This window comes from Podarcis liolepis, assembly GCF_965112155.1.
Source record: "Podarcis liolepis genome assembly, chromosome: 1".
NCBI lineage: Eukaryota > Metazoa > Chordata > Lepidosauria > Squamata > Lacertidae > Podarcis > Podarcis liolepis.
The window spans coordinates 116970185-116987149 of record NC_139554.1 but is presented as its reverse complement, the minus strand read 5'-3'; the positions used below and the strand labels follow the sequence as shown (position 1 = coordinate 116987149).

General features: G+C 45.1%; 1 protein-coding gene across 3 annotated transcripts in view; it reads left to right on the top strand.

The window, feature by feature from the left end:
- ITGA6 (integrin subunit alpha 6) overlaps positions 1 to 16965 on the top strand; it is a 67186-nt gene that overhangs the window by 34657 nt on the left and 15564 nt on the right. For all 3 annotated transcript variants that reach the window (XR_014517654.1, XM_083467886.1, XM_083467887.1), the window contains exons 6-16: positions 1195 to 1408; positions 2137 to 2330; positions 4135 to 4223; positions 6229 to 6356; positions 7745 to 7840; positions 10098 to 10159; positions 11417 to 11604; positions 12982 to 13140; positions 13992 to 14107; positions 14211 to 14400; positions 14644 to 14727. Coding sequence is in view for 2 of the 3 variants with exons in the window: in XM_083467886.1 (XP_083324012.1) it covers positions 1195 to 1408; positions 2137 to 2330; positions 4135 to 4223; positions 6229 to 6356; positions 7745 to 7840; positions 10098 to 10159; positions 11417 to 11604; positions 12982 to 13140; positions 13992 to 14107; positions 14211 to 14400; positions 14644 to 14727 (1520 nt within the window). In the remaining variant the exon portion in view is untranslated. The remainder of the gene's footprint in view (positions 1 to 1194; positions 1409 to 2136; positions 2331 to 4134; positions 4224 to 6228; positions 6357 to 7744; positions 7841 to 10097; positions 10160 to 11416; positions 11605 to 12981; positions 13141 to 13991; positions 14108 to 14210; positions 14401 to 14643; positions 14728 to 16965) is intronic.

Sequence of the window (16965 nt, the reverse complement as noted above, 5' to 3'; positions counted from 1 at the left end):
CCCCCCTAAGGCTCCATGTTGTTATGCTCTCTGCTTAACCTGTCCTTCTTTCTTTCTTTCCTTCATCTTCTTTCTCCACCCACATTTGCAGGTCTCCTTTTCCTGACAAGTGTGTCTTTTGGTAGCCCCGATCAGTTTGTGTACAAAACACTGCCTCCCAACGTCAGGGTAGGCAAAGCCACCGATCTGATGATGAATAGCTATCTAGGTTTGTGACCTCTGAATAGCGGTTGTCCACCTCGCTTCCTTCGTTACATTCCAGACTTTCGACATCATTATTTGTTTTCCATTTCAAGTTGGTGCGTGTTGTGGAGAATGCTCAAATGAGACGAGGGAACTTCTGAAAGTTTTGGGCGAAAAAGAATCCTCAGGACTCGAGCTTTCGGGGTGCTGGCTTGGCTAGGGGTCTGCAGGTCAAGGATGGAGAGCCTGTGGACCTCATTGACTGCTCCACCAAAACGTGGATAGAGAGGAGCCAATAAGATGAAGGTGGCCGCATCAAAGAGGGAGTGCTCAAATTGTTTACTGTACCTGTGTGAGCCTTATAGAGCTGAATGTAGAAGTTCAGCATCAGTACCTGGGGGAATCGCGCCATAAGCATGATACATTTTTCATGAGGTCTTAACATTCCTTTAACATCATGGGAGTGCTCTGTTAAAGCAAGTGAACACTTGAATCGATTTTTATTTATTACAAAGTCTGAAGAAAGCACAACGAAATTGCTGTGAACGTGGCTCTCTGAAATTGGCAATGTATACAGTGGTACCTCGGTTTTCGAGCAACTCGGACGCCGAACGTTTTGGTTTTCGAATGCCGAAACCCCGGAAGTAAACACTTCTGTTTTTGAACGCTCCTCAGAATTTAAAAGGCTTCCGCTGCATGCATTCCCCCCCCCAATTTTCTCCACTGCCCTTGCGCCTTGGTTGTCGAACATTTCGGAAGTCGAGCGGTCTTCCTGAACGGATTACGTTCGACAACCGAGGTACCACTGTATGTGCTGCTTTGAGCCTGCTTCAGTGTCTGCTGGGAGAGGACAGGTTTAAGCTTTTAATCTACATGTGTAGACCCTGTTAGGTGGGTTTTCATTGACCCTGTGCTTCCTGTCACACCTTTAACATAGCAACAATCACAGAGGCTTTGCCCTACAATAGCACCACACCTTCAACTGTTCGTCTGTTTTATGTTGTGCGGTAGGTTTTTCTCTGGACTCTGGAAAAGGCATCACTTCGCAGAACGAGCTCACTTTCGTGTCTGGAGCTCCGAGAGCAAACCACAGTGGAGCGGTTGTCCTTTTGAAAAAAGACACTGTCATTCAACGGGCATTGTCTCCCGAGCACACATTTGAAGGCGAGGGACTAGCCTCCTCTTTTGGCTATGATGTGGCCGTTGTAGACCTCAACAGTGATGGGTAAGCCTGCCCTCTGGCTCCTCTTTCTTCTAGTACCATGGGGAAGTGTGGTCGTATCTCTTCTTTTTTTGCAAAGTGGGAGAAATGAGGCTGTTCCTCATTAGGTTATGGCAAACTCAGAAAAGCATAAATGCACCATTGCTTTTAAGAACAGTAATCATCCTGACCACTGGTCCTGTTGCTAGGAATGATGGGAGTTGTAGTCCCAAAACAGCTGGAGGGCTGTTTGGCCATGCCTGGTTTAAACCAACCAACCATGACCCCTTCTACTGTGGTCCAGAGGATTAAACAGAACTTGGATTTGGGAAATCCTGATCATGAACTTTGACTTAAGTCACTCTTAGGAGCGGTACAATCTTGTGCATGTTTACTCAGAAGTTGAGTTAAAAGAGACTTACTTCCAGGTGAGTGATTATAGGAATGCAGCCCAAGTTCCATACATGCAAAAACTGGACGAGCAGTAACCAACTTGGCAAGATTGTCGTGAGTTCAGTGAGAATAAAACACCGTAAAAAAATACAGCAAAGTACTGTAGAAATGGCCAGGGGGGTGGAAATCTAGCCGTTTATCACTGAACTTCTTAAAACTGAATTCAATAGATCTCTCTGAGCAGCTGTTTTATTTGGAAGCCTTGTGTTGAATTGTGCACTCTGCTGAACATGTTGTCGTTCTGAGGTCACCTGCTTCTCACAGTTGCCTTAAACACAATGAACTTGTTGTTTTCTCAGTTGGCAAGATATTGTTGTTGGAGCGCCGCAGTACTTCGACAGGGAAGGAGAAATTGGCGGTGCTGTGTACATTTACATTAACCAGGAAGGCAAGTGGGACGGAGTCAAACCAGTTCGGCTCACAGGACCAGCAGACTCCATGTTTGGAATCGCAGTCGAAAATATTGGTGACATTAACCAAGATGGCTTCGAAGGTAAGCCGGAAAACGATTGGCCTGCTTTTTGATGATGATAATGATGATGAATTTCATTTCTAAACCACGTTATATTTTTAAGAACAATATTTCAAGGCGGTTTACAACTTACATCAAAACATCATATTATTTATTAAATTTGTATACCACCCTTCATCTGAAGATTGCAGGGTGGATCACAAGATAAAAAAGACAAAATGAGGACATAAAAGACATAATAAAGCAAAAAAACAAAACAAAACCCAATAGCCTGCTCTCTGGAGAAAGTCAAATAGAAAGTATACATTCAAAGCCGCATGATTAACGGGAAACTAAATATTTCAAGATGAAATATTATAAAGGAGGTTTGACTACAAAAGCACATTTAACACAGCAAAATTAACAACAAAAGCCACACGAACATTTCAAAGGAAAACACTCCTAAAGGAAGTCAAATATAAAACGTATATTTAAAATGGTATAAATAGCAAGAGAACATTATCATAAGCATATAACATATCTACTGCTGTTGCTGCCAATCTTGGCTATGGTGGTTCATGGTGGGCAGCAGCTGTGGAAGATCAGGTTCCATGACCTGGGTCCGCACTAAGAGACAGCCAAGATGGTCTGTGGCCTCAGCTTTCAGAGTCTCACAGCCAAGGTGGTCCCTGGTCTCTTCAGCAGCCTCATAAGCCCTGAAATGAGATGTGATGGATTGGTTTGGATTCACAATTGCTGAATTTATCCATATGCTAATTTCCTCTGACCTCAGCATCATGTGACCCCTCCCCAACGCTGTCCAGAGAATTCCAGCTAATGGGCAGCCTAGGCATGTTCAAAGCTTCCTCCAAAACGTGGAGAACATTTTGAGAGAGGCTGGGACATTGTGAAATTGGGGACATGTGAGTGCGCATAGCTCTGCTTTTCCTCCATATCATGTTAAAATACTTCAGGATAGAACACGTGATTCCAACAAAATGTGCACTTATTTTTTTGTTTACGGGTTGTTTAAAGTATTTGCACCCCACTTTAATCTCTAGATCTCTGAGAGTTTCATTCTTACAAAATTTGCTCTTGGCAGAATGACCTTTTGTTTCCATTTTGTGCGTGTGAAATTTGTAGCAGCAGAGAATGCGGTACATCTCCAGCCCTCCACACACAGCTACTGCTTCTTGGTAGTGATAGAAACTGAGATAGATACCATACTATTCCATGTATAAGACTAGGTTTTTTTACTTTAAAATTATGTGAAAAACTGTGGGCCGTCTTATACACGGATAGTGAGTGGTGAGGATTTCTTAAATTGGAGTCCCTAAAAATAGGGGGGGGGGGCGTCTTATACACAGAAAAATACCGTAATCTAATTGCCAAATGGCAGCTTAAACCTAGGTTACAGTCGCTACAATGGAATGTCTACACACCATTCCCGCCCCCCCACACAATGAAGTTGTCGCTATCGTTGTCATCATTCATTCCATCTCTATACTGCTTTATATTTTAAAGAACACATCTCAAAGCGGTTTACAACAACATGACAACGTCAAAACAATCCAGGATAAAACAAATTCAGGCTCCAAGGAAGAAAATGTTTCAGATCCTTCTCTAAGCGAACATTTTGCTTTCCCCAGTCGCCAGCCTGGGGATCCAGAGATCTCCACGTGGTCACCATTGGACCTGCGCCAGCCGTAAAATGCGGCTAATTTCTGATTCTGGGGCCTGGACAAACTCCATGGGCCCTGCCTTATTTGAGCAATCCATGTAGCTTTGAAAACCTGCATGTTCAGTTTGACTGTTGTTGTCCTTCTCTCTTTTTTTTATGCAACAGATATTGCTGTAGGGGCTCCATATGACGACTCTGGCAAGGTGTATATTTATCATGGCTCCAAGGATGGGATAAACACAAAACCAGCACAGGTACTAGCTAGTGATGTTCGCTTCTCCTTCCAATGGAACTGAAATATTCATTTCGCTTGTTTCCTAAGCTTCTCCCAAGCAGCTGCCCACTTATAGTTCTCTGCCACCTGCTTCCCTCTCTCCTTTGACTTTCCACAGCACTCTCTTCTCTTCCTAATATCTTTTCATGTAAGACCCCATCTGCACTATACATTTAAAGCAATATCATACCACTTTAAACAGTCGTGCTTTCCACCAATGCATCCTAGGAACTGTAGTTTGTTATAAGGGCATTGAGTGTTGTTAAAAGGTAAAGGAACCCCTGACCATTAGGTCCAGTCATGGCCAACTCTGGGGTTGCGGCACTCATCTCGCTTTATTGACCGAGGGAGCCGGCGTACAGCTTCCGGGTCATGTGGCCAGCATGACTAAGCCGCTTCTGGCGAACCAGAGCAGCGCACAGAAACGCCGTTTACCTTCCCGCCGGAGTGGTACCTATTTATCTACTTGCACTTTGACGTGCTTTCGAACTGGGATCCCTATTCCCCTAATAGAGCTTCCATTCCGGAGTTTCCTGGAAAGAGGGGTTGGTTGTTAAAGCACTCTGGAAATTGTAGCTCTCTGACGGGAACGGTTTTGTCCTATGTTTCCTCAAGCTATTCCTCTTAAGTCTTTTGCCTTCTGTAGAATTTAAGATAAAAGACTTTTTCCTGTTGTTGCAGAATTCAGCTCTTCCTTCAAATTTGTATTATTATTATTATTATTTGTATTATTATTTTTTTGCATGTGTGGAGCATGGACTGCCTCCTAATAAATGCAGACGTGATATTCTTTTATTGTTTTAATTGCCATTGATTTTTCTGTTTTTATTTATAAGCTTTATGTAGACAGGAAATCTTGGGGGGGAAATTGACTAAAAAAAAATTGACTATGTGTTCCGATGGCTTGTCAGTAGACTCTTTTAACTGCATTAATCAATAATTCTTATAATGACTTATGGTTCTGGAGATTGGTGTTGATGAGATAGATGCTTGGCTAGTTCTTTTCAGTGGGAAGTGCTCACCTAATTTCCATTGATACCGTATTGGTCTGAATATAAGCCTCACTTTCCCCCCAAATTCCAACCGTGAAAAGTTGAAAATGCGGCTTAAATTTGCAACCTTACAAAAATTGGCTTTTATACGATATCACCGCCGAAACAGACATACGGTAAAACGGAACAAAAACATTTTTTATTGCCGATTTGCGAGCTTGAGACTGTTCATTTGCCATTTACGGGAGTGAGTGCCTGTGGAATTGCAGCCAATTGAATAGCGATTTGCGATTTCAGCGATTCTACGGTAACTTTTGCGGGCTTGCAAGATCAAAGGCTTAAATTGGCTCGGAGTTGCAATTCTACCAACTGCAGCGATTTTCAGCCTGCAACCCAGTTTTAAGGGAGGGGCTTATATTTGGCTATTGTCTCCCCCCTGCCTTGAATTTTAAAGGTGCAGCTTATTTGTGGGTGCAGCTTATATTCAGGCCAATACGGTAGCCTATAATTCTGTGACATTTGACAGCACCCTCTTCCATAGTGTGTACCCCATTGCAGCTCCTTTCTGACTTTTTTTAGCTGTGCTCCCTTTTTATAACCCTTTTCTATGTCTGATTTACTCTCTGCCTTTTTCCTAAGGTGACGCCCTACTAATTGCAGGGCGAATCTTTGACCTTCCAAGTTGTTTGACCCTCCAAGCCCCATCAGCCATAGCAATCCTGTTCAGTGATTAGGGACGTTGTAGTTTAGCAACATCTCAAGGGCCAAAGGTTCCCCACACCAGATGAAGCTGCTAAATGCATACATTTATTATTTAAATGTTTTTAAACCACCCTTCATCTTTAGAGACATGCGGACTGTATGCAGGGGCATGAACATATCAGAATATTCCAAAAATCCAATACACTGAAAACAGCAAAGAAAAGTGTATATGGATCGCAGTCAAGTAGCAAAATACAGCATAACAATTTCCTTTTTTTCGCACTGTTTCAGATTCTGGATGGTGGGGCAAACGGAGTCTCATCCTTTGGTTATTCTATCACCGGAAACATGGACCTTGACAAAAACTCCTATCCTGATATTGCTGTTGGGTCTCTTTCAGATTCTGTAGCTGTTTACAGGTGTGTAGCGCCTTCTTGATTTAACCTTGACTCTGGGGTCCTTAATGTGGCACCTGTCGCACCCTGGTTGTTCTCAGACACCTCCTTTGTCACCCGTAAAAAAATAACTGAGGGTTTGGGGCATTGTTTGCTTAGGAGGTTTCCTGCTTTCTTTCTTTCTTTTTTTAATTTGTTATGGAGTGTACACAGGTTTTTTGTTTATTTGGAGGGGGTGGGGGAGTCTGAGTATCACCAGTTTTCTTCTGTGAAGTGGGTATTTTGTGGTGCCCTAACAGTTTTTTCCATGGGGCCATGAAGTGTTGGACTAAACAACAACAACAACAGTTTCTTAGATTTCCAAATGTGCCACTGAGCCCAAACATTTTTGAGGAGACTAGACTTAACAGTTGGCATGAGTTTCCACAGTGTACTTTTCATCTTTTAAGAACGGTGAGGCCCCAAACTTTCATAAATATTAAAATGAGTGAGTCCTTGAACAAGAGCACAGTCACTTGGGCATAATTCTCTCAGACACAGGAATGATGATATAGTAAATGTGTCTTGGACTGTATCTTTCAGACTGTTGGGGGCCTAGAATCCTCCCTCCTACAGTCAGTCAGTCTGTCTGTCAGTGTTCAGGAAATTGTTTTCCATTGTGGAGGGCCAACCCAGTCATGTGACTCTATCTGCTGCTCAGTGGTGTAGCGTGGGTTGCCAGTGCCCAGGGCTCCATGGCGGGAGGGAAACAGATGGGCGTGCATTCAACTGCCCAGTGACATCCATGTCACCCAAGAGATCGCAGCCGCAGCGATAAGAAAATAAGAGCAGTTCCATTGTCTGGAGAGGTCACTTCCTGGTTCGCACATAGAAGCTGTTTTCAATGGAGCCCAGTGGTGGAACCGTGCAGCTGTGTTGAGGCAGCAATGGGTGTTGAAATTTTGCGCCCCTAACAGTTTTGAGCATGGTGAAACCGCCCCTTTGGCCCCCACCCCACGCTATACCACTGCTGCTGCCTAAAGTAGAACAGTCCAGACACAGGAGAATGTCATCCAGGCCTAAGTTGCCACTGTTGTGGGAATAATTGTGCATAAAAACGGAGACAGACAGAAAGAATGACAGACAGACTAGGACTGAGGAAGAGAAGTCAGTTTTATTCTAAATGCAGTCACCCAGCCTTTGTTTATCAGATGTGCAACTTATTTTGATGAAATATTTTACTCTAAACCCTCTTGTGCTTTTGGTGCTAACACACTGCAAAGAACTAGGCCACTCTGTCAGAGCCTCTCCATCCTACAGCATGAAAATAGAAAGCCCAATGGGGCTTTCCCTGTTTATTAGCCTAAGAATTCCTTCATTCATTGAAATAACAAGTTTCTTCCCCAACCTCCTCTTCCCTCCTGACATACAAGATCGCGTCCTGTGGTGAACGTTAAGAAAACTATTAAGATCGACCCCGGCAGAATAGACCTAAAGAAAAAGAACTGTGAAGTCCCCAGTGGGATTTGGTAAGCCGTTGAACTCCTAATATTTGTTTCAATGTTTTGGCAAACGTTCATGTGTTACATATGCACGAGAATTTCCACTATATGGTGCACCGCATGGGAGGTTACTATGCCAACCTGCAAATACACTGTTACCGGTTAGGTTGGATTGTTGATGTTACTCCTGTATTGTTTAAGAGCTACAACACTGCCTCTTCTTGCCATGTTGCCTTGGTAATGTTGGAAGCAAGGGACCATTGCTCCAACCCATCCCTCTCACTTATTGAGGCAGCAGGGCCTCATGGGTCTCTTCCTCCTCGCCGTCTTTACCAATATCTACTCTCCTAGCCTGAAGGCCACAGTTCTTAAAGACTCGGCCTGAAGAGGAACGTTGCTTTGCCTTTCTGTGGCCGCTCAACAGGCGCACATCTTCCCTGTACCGTTGGGCAAGTGTTGTAATATGGAAGGCACCCAATTCTTCTGGCCAGCCATGCTTAGGGGACTGTGAGGGTCCTGGCTCAGCTCTGAAGGGTCCAACCCTCAGGTTCTGTGAGCTCTGAACCACCAGTCTCTGATTCTATGGGCTTTGAACCACCAGCATGGCAGTCCTGGTCTCAGCTGGCTTCTTCTCCTTGGAGCTCAAGGCTGGAGCCCTACAAACCTTTTATGGTGGAGACCACGCTGCCAGGTTTTTGAAGACCCTTGGGCAAGGTGTCCTCAGTGCGCCTGCTCCATGAGTCACCATTTTTGCTACAGTCACCATTGCCTTTTCTCTTTGGGACCAACCCCTACCGTTGCCCAGAACACCAAGCAAGCACTTGTTCTCATTGTTCTTGCCCCTGATCATTAGGGTTGGGCGACATCCGGTTTTCAACATTGTGGTATCTCAGCAGCTTTATACCGCAATACGGTGGTTCCTCTGGTTACGAACTTAATCTGTTCTGGAGGTCTGTTTGTAACCTGAAACTGTTCATGACATGAGGCCAGCTTTGGCTAATGGCGCCTCCAGCTGTTGCCGCGCTGCCCGCACGCGACTTCCGCTCACAGCCCAGGGCAAAGTTCGCAACAAGGGTCATCTACTTCCTGGTTAGCGGAGCTCGTAACCTGCAGCGTTTGCAAGGAGGACAGTACGTAACAATGAGGTTCCACTGTACGCTGATACATCATGATGTCTGGAATGTATCGCAGCTGCTTCTTCCTATCCCCACCACCTTACGGGAAGAAGAAACAGCTGAGATATTTCACCCAGCCCTACTGAGCAAGCTGGAGGGACATCAGGGCTTCGTTAAACTGCTCAGGTGGGGGGCAGGAAGCGTCCTGTCCCCCATCTGAGCAAGTACCAATACCACTCAGGCTCACGCAAGCCGGAGGGGCGGGGGGCTTCCTTAAAGACGCAGGCAGGCAGAGCCCAAGAAGGTGCTCCTCCAGAACCTTCTTCGGCTCCGCCTGCAACTTGAGCTATTGCCAGCTCAGATTGTTTGAAACCGGTAGCGCGATCTGGACGCCATACCAGTTTCAGACGATTTATCAATATACCGACTAGAAGAAGGTTGGCTAGAGCCTGCCCTTACCTGGCCCTCACTCCGCCCCCAGCCTGCATCCGATTGGCTAGCCGGGGAGGGGGCGGAGCGATGGTCCAGCAAGCAAAGTGGGGTGTTACCCAGGCTCGGGAATTCTGGGCCGGGTCGCAAACCCTGCCCATCGCTTAGATGGATGAGTGGATGAGCTGGTAATTGCCAGCTAAAATTGTCTGAAACCGGTATTGTGATCTGAACGCCATACCGGTTTCAAACAAATAATAATAATAATAATAACAATAATAATAATAATAATGTATTATTTATACACCACCCATCTGGTTGGGTTTCCCCAGCCACTCTGGGCGGCTTCCAACTGAATATTAAAACCAACAGCATCAGACATTAAAAACTTCCCTAAACAGGGCTGCTTTCAGTTGTCTTTTAACTGGTATGGCGTATATATCGCCCAGCTCTACTGATCACTTGCTTAGAGCAGTTGGGGTAGTGGCAGCGAAGAGGCAAAGGAGCAGCAAGGATTTCAAGGGCTTGGCCATAGCAGTCTCATTCCCTTTTCCTTCTTGGGACAATGCAAATACCAGGCCTCAAGATGACAGAAGATGTGTTTATGGCACCAAGTACCTGACTATAGAGGGTGGGCACTGAAGCAATGCATTTACTCTCGAGATTCCAGCAGCTTTTGGTGAAATGTCTCCGGTGCTGAACTCTTTGAAGTTTATTTCTGTGCTCTTGAATTCTTCCAGCGTGAACATTGAAGCTTGCTTTGAGTATACAGCTAGTTCCAGTGACTTCAACCCCAAACTAAGTAAGTTGCTATGATATAACGATACTTGCATATCGTTAAGTGTAGCTCCCACAACAATTTTTCCCATTTGCAAATGTGTCCATAGACCCCATTTTTATTTTTTTTTGCAATCCCCTGTTCTGCATTGTTTTAACTTCACGTGTTCATGCAAAAATGCCTGAAGTTCAACACTTGTATCCTTACAAAGCCAGCTCAGTGGCGCATCTTGCAAGGTGACCAGGTCTTAAAACTTGTTGCCTTCCTAGGTGTGTAGGTATGTTGATATGTACAGTATAGGTAGGTATTATATAGAGTAATGTAGGTATGTTTTATGTTATGAAAATAAGGTAGTGTATTATGTATGTGTACTGTGTAAATATATACAGTATTTTTCGCTCTATAGGACGCACCAGACCATAGGAGGGGGAGAACGGGGGGGGGGGATTCTCCCCCTCTCTGCTAAGCGCCCCTTAAGCGAAGCAGCAGGAGAAACAGAGCCCCTTCCATTTCTCCTCCCGCTTCACTGAAGGGCCGCTGCGCAGAGAGGGAAAACTGTGCAGCGCCTCTCCAGCGAAGCGAAGCCTGGAGAGCAAGAGGGATCGGTGTGCACCGACCCCTCTCACTCTCCAGGCTTCAGGCGGGAACTCCTGCTGCGCTCCGAAGGCTTGCAGATAGCTGCCTGAAGCCCCCAGAGCGCAGCGGGAGTTCCCTGTGCTCCGGGGGCTTCAGGCGGCTTCAGCAAAAGCAACACGAAGCCTCTGGAGAGCGGGGGGAGGCTTCGCGTTGCTATTGCTGAAGCCAAGGAGCCTGCATTCGCTCCATAGGACGCTCACACATTTCCCCTTCATTTTTGGAGGGGAAAAAGTGCGTCCTATAGAGCGAAAAATACAGTATGTATGTGTTTGATATGTTTATAAAAAAACACTAAAAAAATAAAAATAAAATAAAACTTGTTGCCTTCCAGGGCAAGGCAGGGAAAAAATGGGCTAATGTACAACATCTGTAAGATAGTATACCAGCCTTTCCCAACCTGGTGCCCCTCCCCATGTGTTATGGACTACAAATCCCATAAGCCCCCAAGGCAGGGATGGTGGGATTTGTAGTCCAGCAATATCTAGAGTGAGCTAGGTTAGGAAGGCTGAACTGCGTTGATTTCTAGCACCATTTAAACAAAGAGCAGTGAATTAAACATGGTACAACTTGTCTTCCCTTATACTATTTCTGAGGGTTCTTTTTCTTTCCACTCCAACCCCCTCCCCCCCCCCCCCCACTTCTCAGTTCTGAACTACACAATTGAAGTAGAAAATGAGAGGAGGCGATCGGGCTGGCCGTCCAGAGTGCAGTTTTCCGATCGACTCTCTTCCAGAGGGCAGTCTCTTGAGCGACTCTCCGATCAGCTGAGTGGGAGTGTGACTCTCCAAGGACAGAAGAAAGAAGAGTGTGTGACAAAAAAACTCGTATTGCAGGTATGAGAAGCCCAGAGGCTTCTGTTTTTAATGCTGCCCCATTCAGGTCTAGTTTTGCCAACGATACGCTTTCAGGTGAACTTGAGGTGGCCTCCAGCTTGTGGGTCACATATGAGATCCGCTGTGATGCCGTGATTAGAAAGCTGGCTTGGGAAAACCTGTGGCCAAGTTCCTACACAGCCATGAAGCCCATTGGGTGACCTTTGGCAAGTCCGTCTCCATCAGCCTTAGACTACCTTACAGAGTTGTTGTGAACATACAGGTGAACAACATGTATGCCAGCTATTGTGAGCTCTGTGAGTTTGCATGTTCTAATCATTGCCCAGAATAATAATTTCATGTTTGTTTCTTTAGTTCAGGCAAAAGGAGTTTGCATAATATAATAATAATAATAATAATAATAATAATAATAATAATAATAATAATAATAATAATAATTTATTATTTATACCCCGCCCACCTGGCTGGGTTTCCCCAGCCACTCTGGGCGGCTTCCAACAAAACACTAAAATGCAATAACATTTTAAACATTAAAAGCTTCCCTAAACAGGGCTGCCTTCAGATGTCTTCTAAAAGTTTGGTAGTTATTTTTCTCTTTGACATCTGGTGGGAGGGCATTCCACAGGGCGGGCGCCACTACCGAGAAGGCCCTCTGCCTGGTTCCCTGTAACTTGGCTTCTCGCAGGGAGGGAACCGCCAGAAGGCCCTCGGCGCTGGACCTCAGTGTCCGGGCAGAACGATGGAGGTGGAGACACTCCTTCAGGTATACTGGACCGAGGCCGTTTAGGGCTTTAAAGGTCAGCACCAACACTTTGAATTGTGCTCAGAAACATACTGGGAGCCAGTGTAGGCCTTTCAAGACTGGTGTTATATGATAGAAATATCAAAACATTATGCATGTATGTAAGCACCCTAGGAACAAATTCCTTGCTTGCGTCCTTTGGTGTTACAAGCAAGGAATTTGCCCACCATTTCATTTGACTTAAATATATTTTTTTAATAGTCCACTAAAGGCCTCCATTCCTCTATAATAAGTTCGTCATTTTGAATGCATAGTCCTTTACCTTCAAAAGCCACTCCTCCTTCATTGGAACCTCCTCTTCTTTCCATTTCTGCGCATATAATATCCTAGCTGCTGCTGCTGTCACATACATAAATAGTTTGGCAATGCTTAGGTTAAGTATTTGTGGGATGGCCCTAGCCTGTTGAACTAATGTGCCAATGTTGGAAACCGAGATGTTGTCACAGTGATGGCATTGTGGAGGCTGGGGCCTTCGTGAAAGCTGAACACAGTAAGTTTGAAGCCAGGATATTTGCTGCCAAACCCAGCAGGGGGTTATTCTGTGTGCTAATAATTCAAATGTATGTATCTCTTAGGAAAATATCAAAGATAAACTGCGTCCAATTCCTATAACAGTTGGCGTCGCAATAAACGGCTCCGAGTCCAGCTCTCAGTCAAGGAGGAGACAAGGGCGGTCGCTCCCAGAACTTCTTCCCATTCTAAATTCCAATGAACCAAGTACAGTTAATGCGGAAGTAAGTTTTTCCCTCCTTCCCTTTCTAATCCTGAGATCTGTTCCAGCCTGTTCAATCCTGAGATCTGTTCATTTTGCACCATGTCTCAGAAACACATAGAAAGAAGGAAAGGTTTGTCTGAGTAACAATTCAGAAATCTGCATTTGTAACGCCTGCATGCTTGTTGATGTGCGCTGTCTGTTAATCCAAAATTCACAGGGGGCCAAGCTGGTTATGAGCTGGTAGACAGATATACCGTATTGGCCTGAATATAAGCCGCACCCAAATATAAGCTGCATGTTTAAAATTGGAGGGGGGGGGAGAGAGAAAAAGAAAAAATACCCCAAAATAAGCCACTCCATTCCTCACTGCTCCTGGCTGCATGGGTGGGGGGAGAGCTGCGTTGAGGGTGGCCTTTCCCCTTCTTTGCTCTCTCGCTTCCCAGCCTTGCGAGGAGAGGACAGGGAACTGCACACGGGGCGGGCGCCACTTTGCTGCGCTCCTGGTGCTGTTTGCCCCGCGCTCCTGGCTGCATACTGTAAGGTCACAAATATAAGCCGCACTTTTCAGTCAGAATTTGAAATAAAAGTGAGGCTTATATTCAGGCCAATACGGTATATATATGACAAGAGTCATAATAGGTACATTGTCAGGCTTTTCAAACTCCTTGAAAGCCAATTCTGCACCTCATAAATATTTGGGTGTAGAAGTTTGGCACAGCACTATTTGGGTTGATTGATTTTAGGTGTTGTGCGGAAAAAGACCAGAAAAGTGGCTCGTGGCACAAGATTACTATACCTCCTCTGTTTCCTATGTGGCTGTAATTCTTTAAATTCGATGCTGTTTCAAATCTAAACTTGCGTTCGTTGTAGGTGCAGTTCCTGAAAGAAGGCTGTGGAGAAGACAATATTTGCCACAGCAATTTGAAGCTTCATTACAGATTTTGCACCAAAGAAGGGAATGAAGACAGATTTTCCTATTTACCAATGTAAGTCTTTAAGGATACCAGTTTTGAAAATAAAGTCGCTTGTGCTCCTTGGAGGCTTTTCTTCCCGCCAGTCCCTAAAACCTGACTCGTTCTGTGTCCTTAGTAAGAACAACATTCCAGTGCTTGTCCTCAAAGACCAAAAAGACATTGCCCTTGAAATCACAGTGACAAACAATCCGTCGGACCCAAGAGATCCTGAGGCAGATGGCGAAGATGCCCATGAAGCTAGACTCATAGCTACCTTTCCAGATAGCTTGACTTACTCTGCTTTTAGGGAGCTGAAAGCCTTTCCGGTAAGTTCTGTTTCTGTGTAAAAAAAGCATTTCAGGAAAACGCATTGTAAACTTTATCACGGGAAATCGCGTTGGTGAAACACTGGACTCCACAATGTCATCTCGTGTCGCCGTGTTATAACGCACGTAAAACGCTTTTTCTTTGCTAATGTAGCTGAGTCCCAGGTGATGCGGACGTTCAAAGAACCTTTTCGTTATTTCATTTAACTCTTTGCATTGAAATATCAATCTCTTTTAACTCAGGAGAAACAACTGACCTGCGGGGCTAATCCAAACGGATCTCAAGTAGACTGTGAACTTGGAAATCCTTTCAAGAGAAATTCTTCCGTAAGTGGTTTTTTCTTATAGAGCCAATGTCTGGTGTACAGTGGTACCTTGGCTTTTAAACGTAATACGTTCTAGAAGACTGTTCGACTTCCGAAGCGTTCGAAAACCGAGGCACAAAGGCCTGTTGGCAAATTCAGTTGAGAAAATTGAAAAATACACAGCAGAAGCCGTTGGACTTCCGAGGCGTGTTCGAAAATGGAAGCATTTACTTCCGGGTTTTTGGTGTTCTGGTTCCAAAATGTTCGTCAACGGAGACGTTGGAGAACCGAAGTTCCACTGTATTTTAAAACCAGTGTTTACTCAACATCTGATAACTGAAATGTGCTCCTTTTCTTCCAAGCTAAAATCACTCCCCCCAAAAAGCTACTGTGTTTTTCTGTGTATAAAACGTCCCCATGTATAAGATGACCCCTATTTTTTTTTTAACCCAAACGTAAGAAATTAAGTTGTTTAGCTTTTTGGGGTGGGGTGGGGGAGGTCACTTCCGCCAATTGCTCACCCGCCTGCCTGCCACTGCCGGTTGCTTGCCACAGCCACTGCCGATCGCACACCTTGCCGCAGCTGCCAATCGCCTGCCCACTTGCCACAGCCAATCGCCAGCAAGCCTTGCTGCAGCCACCAGTCACCCGCCCAATTGCCACTGCCAATCTCCTGCTTGCTGCTGCCATTAATCACACGTCCCCCCTCTGCATTCACTATATAAGACGACACCCAATTTTTGCCTATCTTTTGTTAAAGCAAAAAGCATCGTCTTATACACGGAAAAATACGGTATTCATTAACCATCTAGTCAGGACAGAAACTTATAATAGCAATCAAAAGTAATGTGAAGGAGCATCTTACAGTTGATATGTCAAAGAAAAGATCGGAAACAATGAAGCACAAAATTAGGGCATTATATTTATACCATATGGGACGTGGGTGGTGCTGTGGCTTAAACCACAAAGCCTAGGACTTGCCGATCAGAAGGTTGGCGGTTCAAATCCCCGCTACAGGGTGAGCTCCCGTTGCTTGGTCCCTGCTCCTGCCCACCTAGCAGTTCGAAAGCACATCAAAGTGCAAGTAGATAAATAGGTACCGCTCCGGTGGGAAGGTAAATGGTGTTTCCATGCGCTGCTCTGGTTCGCCAGAAGCGGCTTAGTCATGCTGGCACATGACCCAGAAGCTGCACACCGGCTCCCTCGGCCAATAAAGCAAGATGAGCACCGCAACCCCAGAGTTGGCCACGACTGGACCTAACGGTCAGGGGTCCCTTTACCTTTATTTATACCATAGTAAACAGAGCAACCCAAACCCCAGCCAGGCATTGGGGGGCATGATGGACTGGCATAGCCATCACTGCACCTGCAGCCCTGTTAACTCATGCCAGCCAAAGTGGGAGGCAGGAGAGACCAAAGCTGCCTCTGGGGCACATAGGTCTGGAGCTGGCATGGTAATCAAGTGATGGAAGTGGGACTGGCTCCTGGGTCTGTCTCCATCCCTGGAATGCCTTGTGGGGAAAACGGATTCTCCACCCTTGGAGTGATGGCAGAGCTCTTCCCTCTGCTCCAGCTTGGTGTCCCCTGAACACCATTTTTCAAAAAAAATATAAACATCTTTATTGAAAGTTCATAAAGTACATAATTATATGTGTACTAAACATGGTGAGACATAAATAAAAGAGAGAGAAAAGAAACAGAACCCACGTAGAAAGGAAAATAAAGGGGGGGACCCAAACTATACTTTAAAGGTAAAGGTAAAGGAGCAGGGACTGAGCAACGGGAGCTCACCCCATCGTGGGGTTTCGAACCGCCGACCTTCCGATCGGCAAGTCCTAGGCTCTGTGGTTTAACCCACAGCGCCACCCGCGTCCCAAACTATACTTTACAAGGTTGTTCTTGTACTTCACCAGATCTTAACCTATTACAGTATTTGTAAGAATGGATTCGAAATATCATTGAATTTGTCCAGGGCAAGTCTGTGTTCATATGCAAGTTGTTGTGAGTTTGTGTAAGTCTTCAATCCAATCGTAGAAGGGAGCCGCATTTTTATTTTTCCAATTATCAATATCAGTCTTTTTGCTGTGGTAAGGGCACAGAGAGTCCATTCATATTGCCCTTTCATAAGGTTCCATGTGCTAGGTATATCATTCAAGAGAGTATTTTGCTCTATAAATGTAAGGCTGTTCCGTACAGTTCTGTTGATAGTTTCAGTTACCTTCTGCCAAAAATATTTCAGTATAGGACAATGAAAAAACAT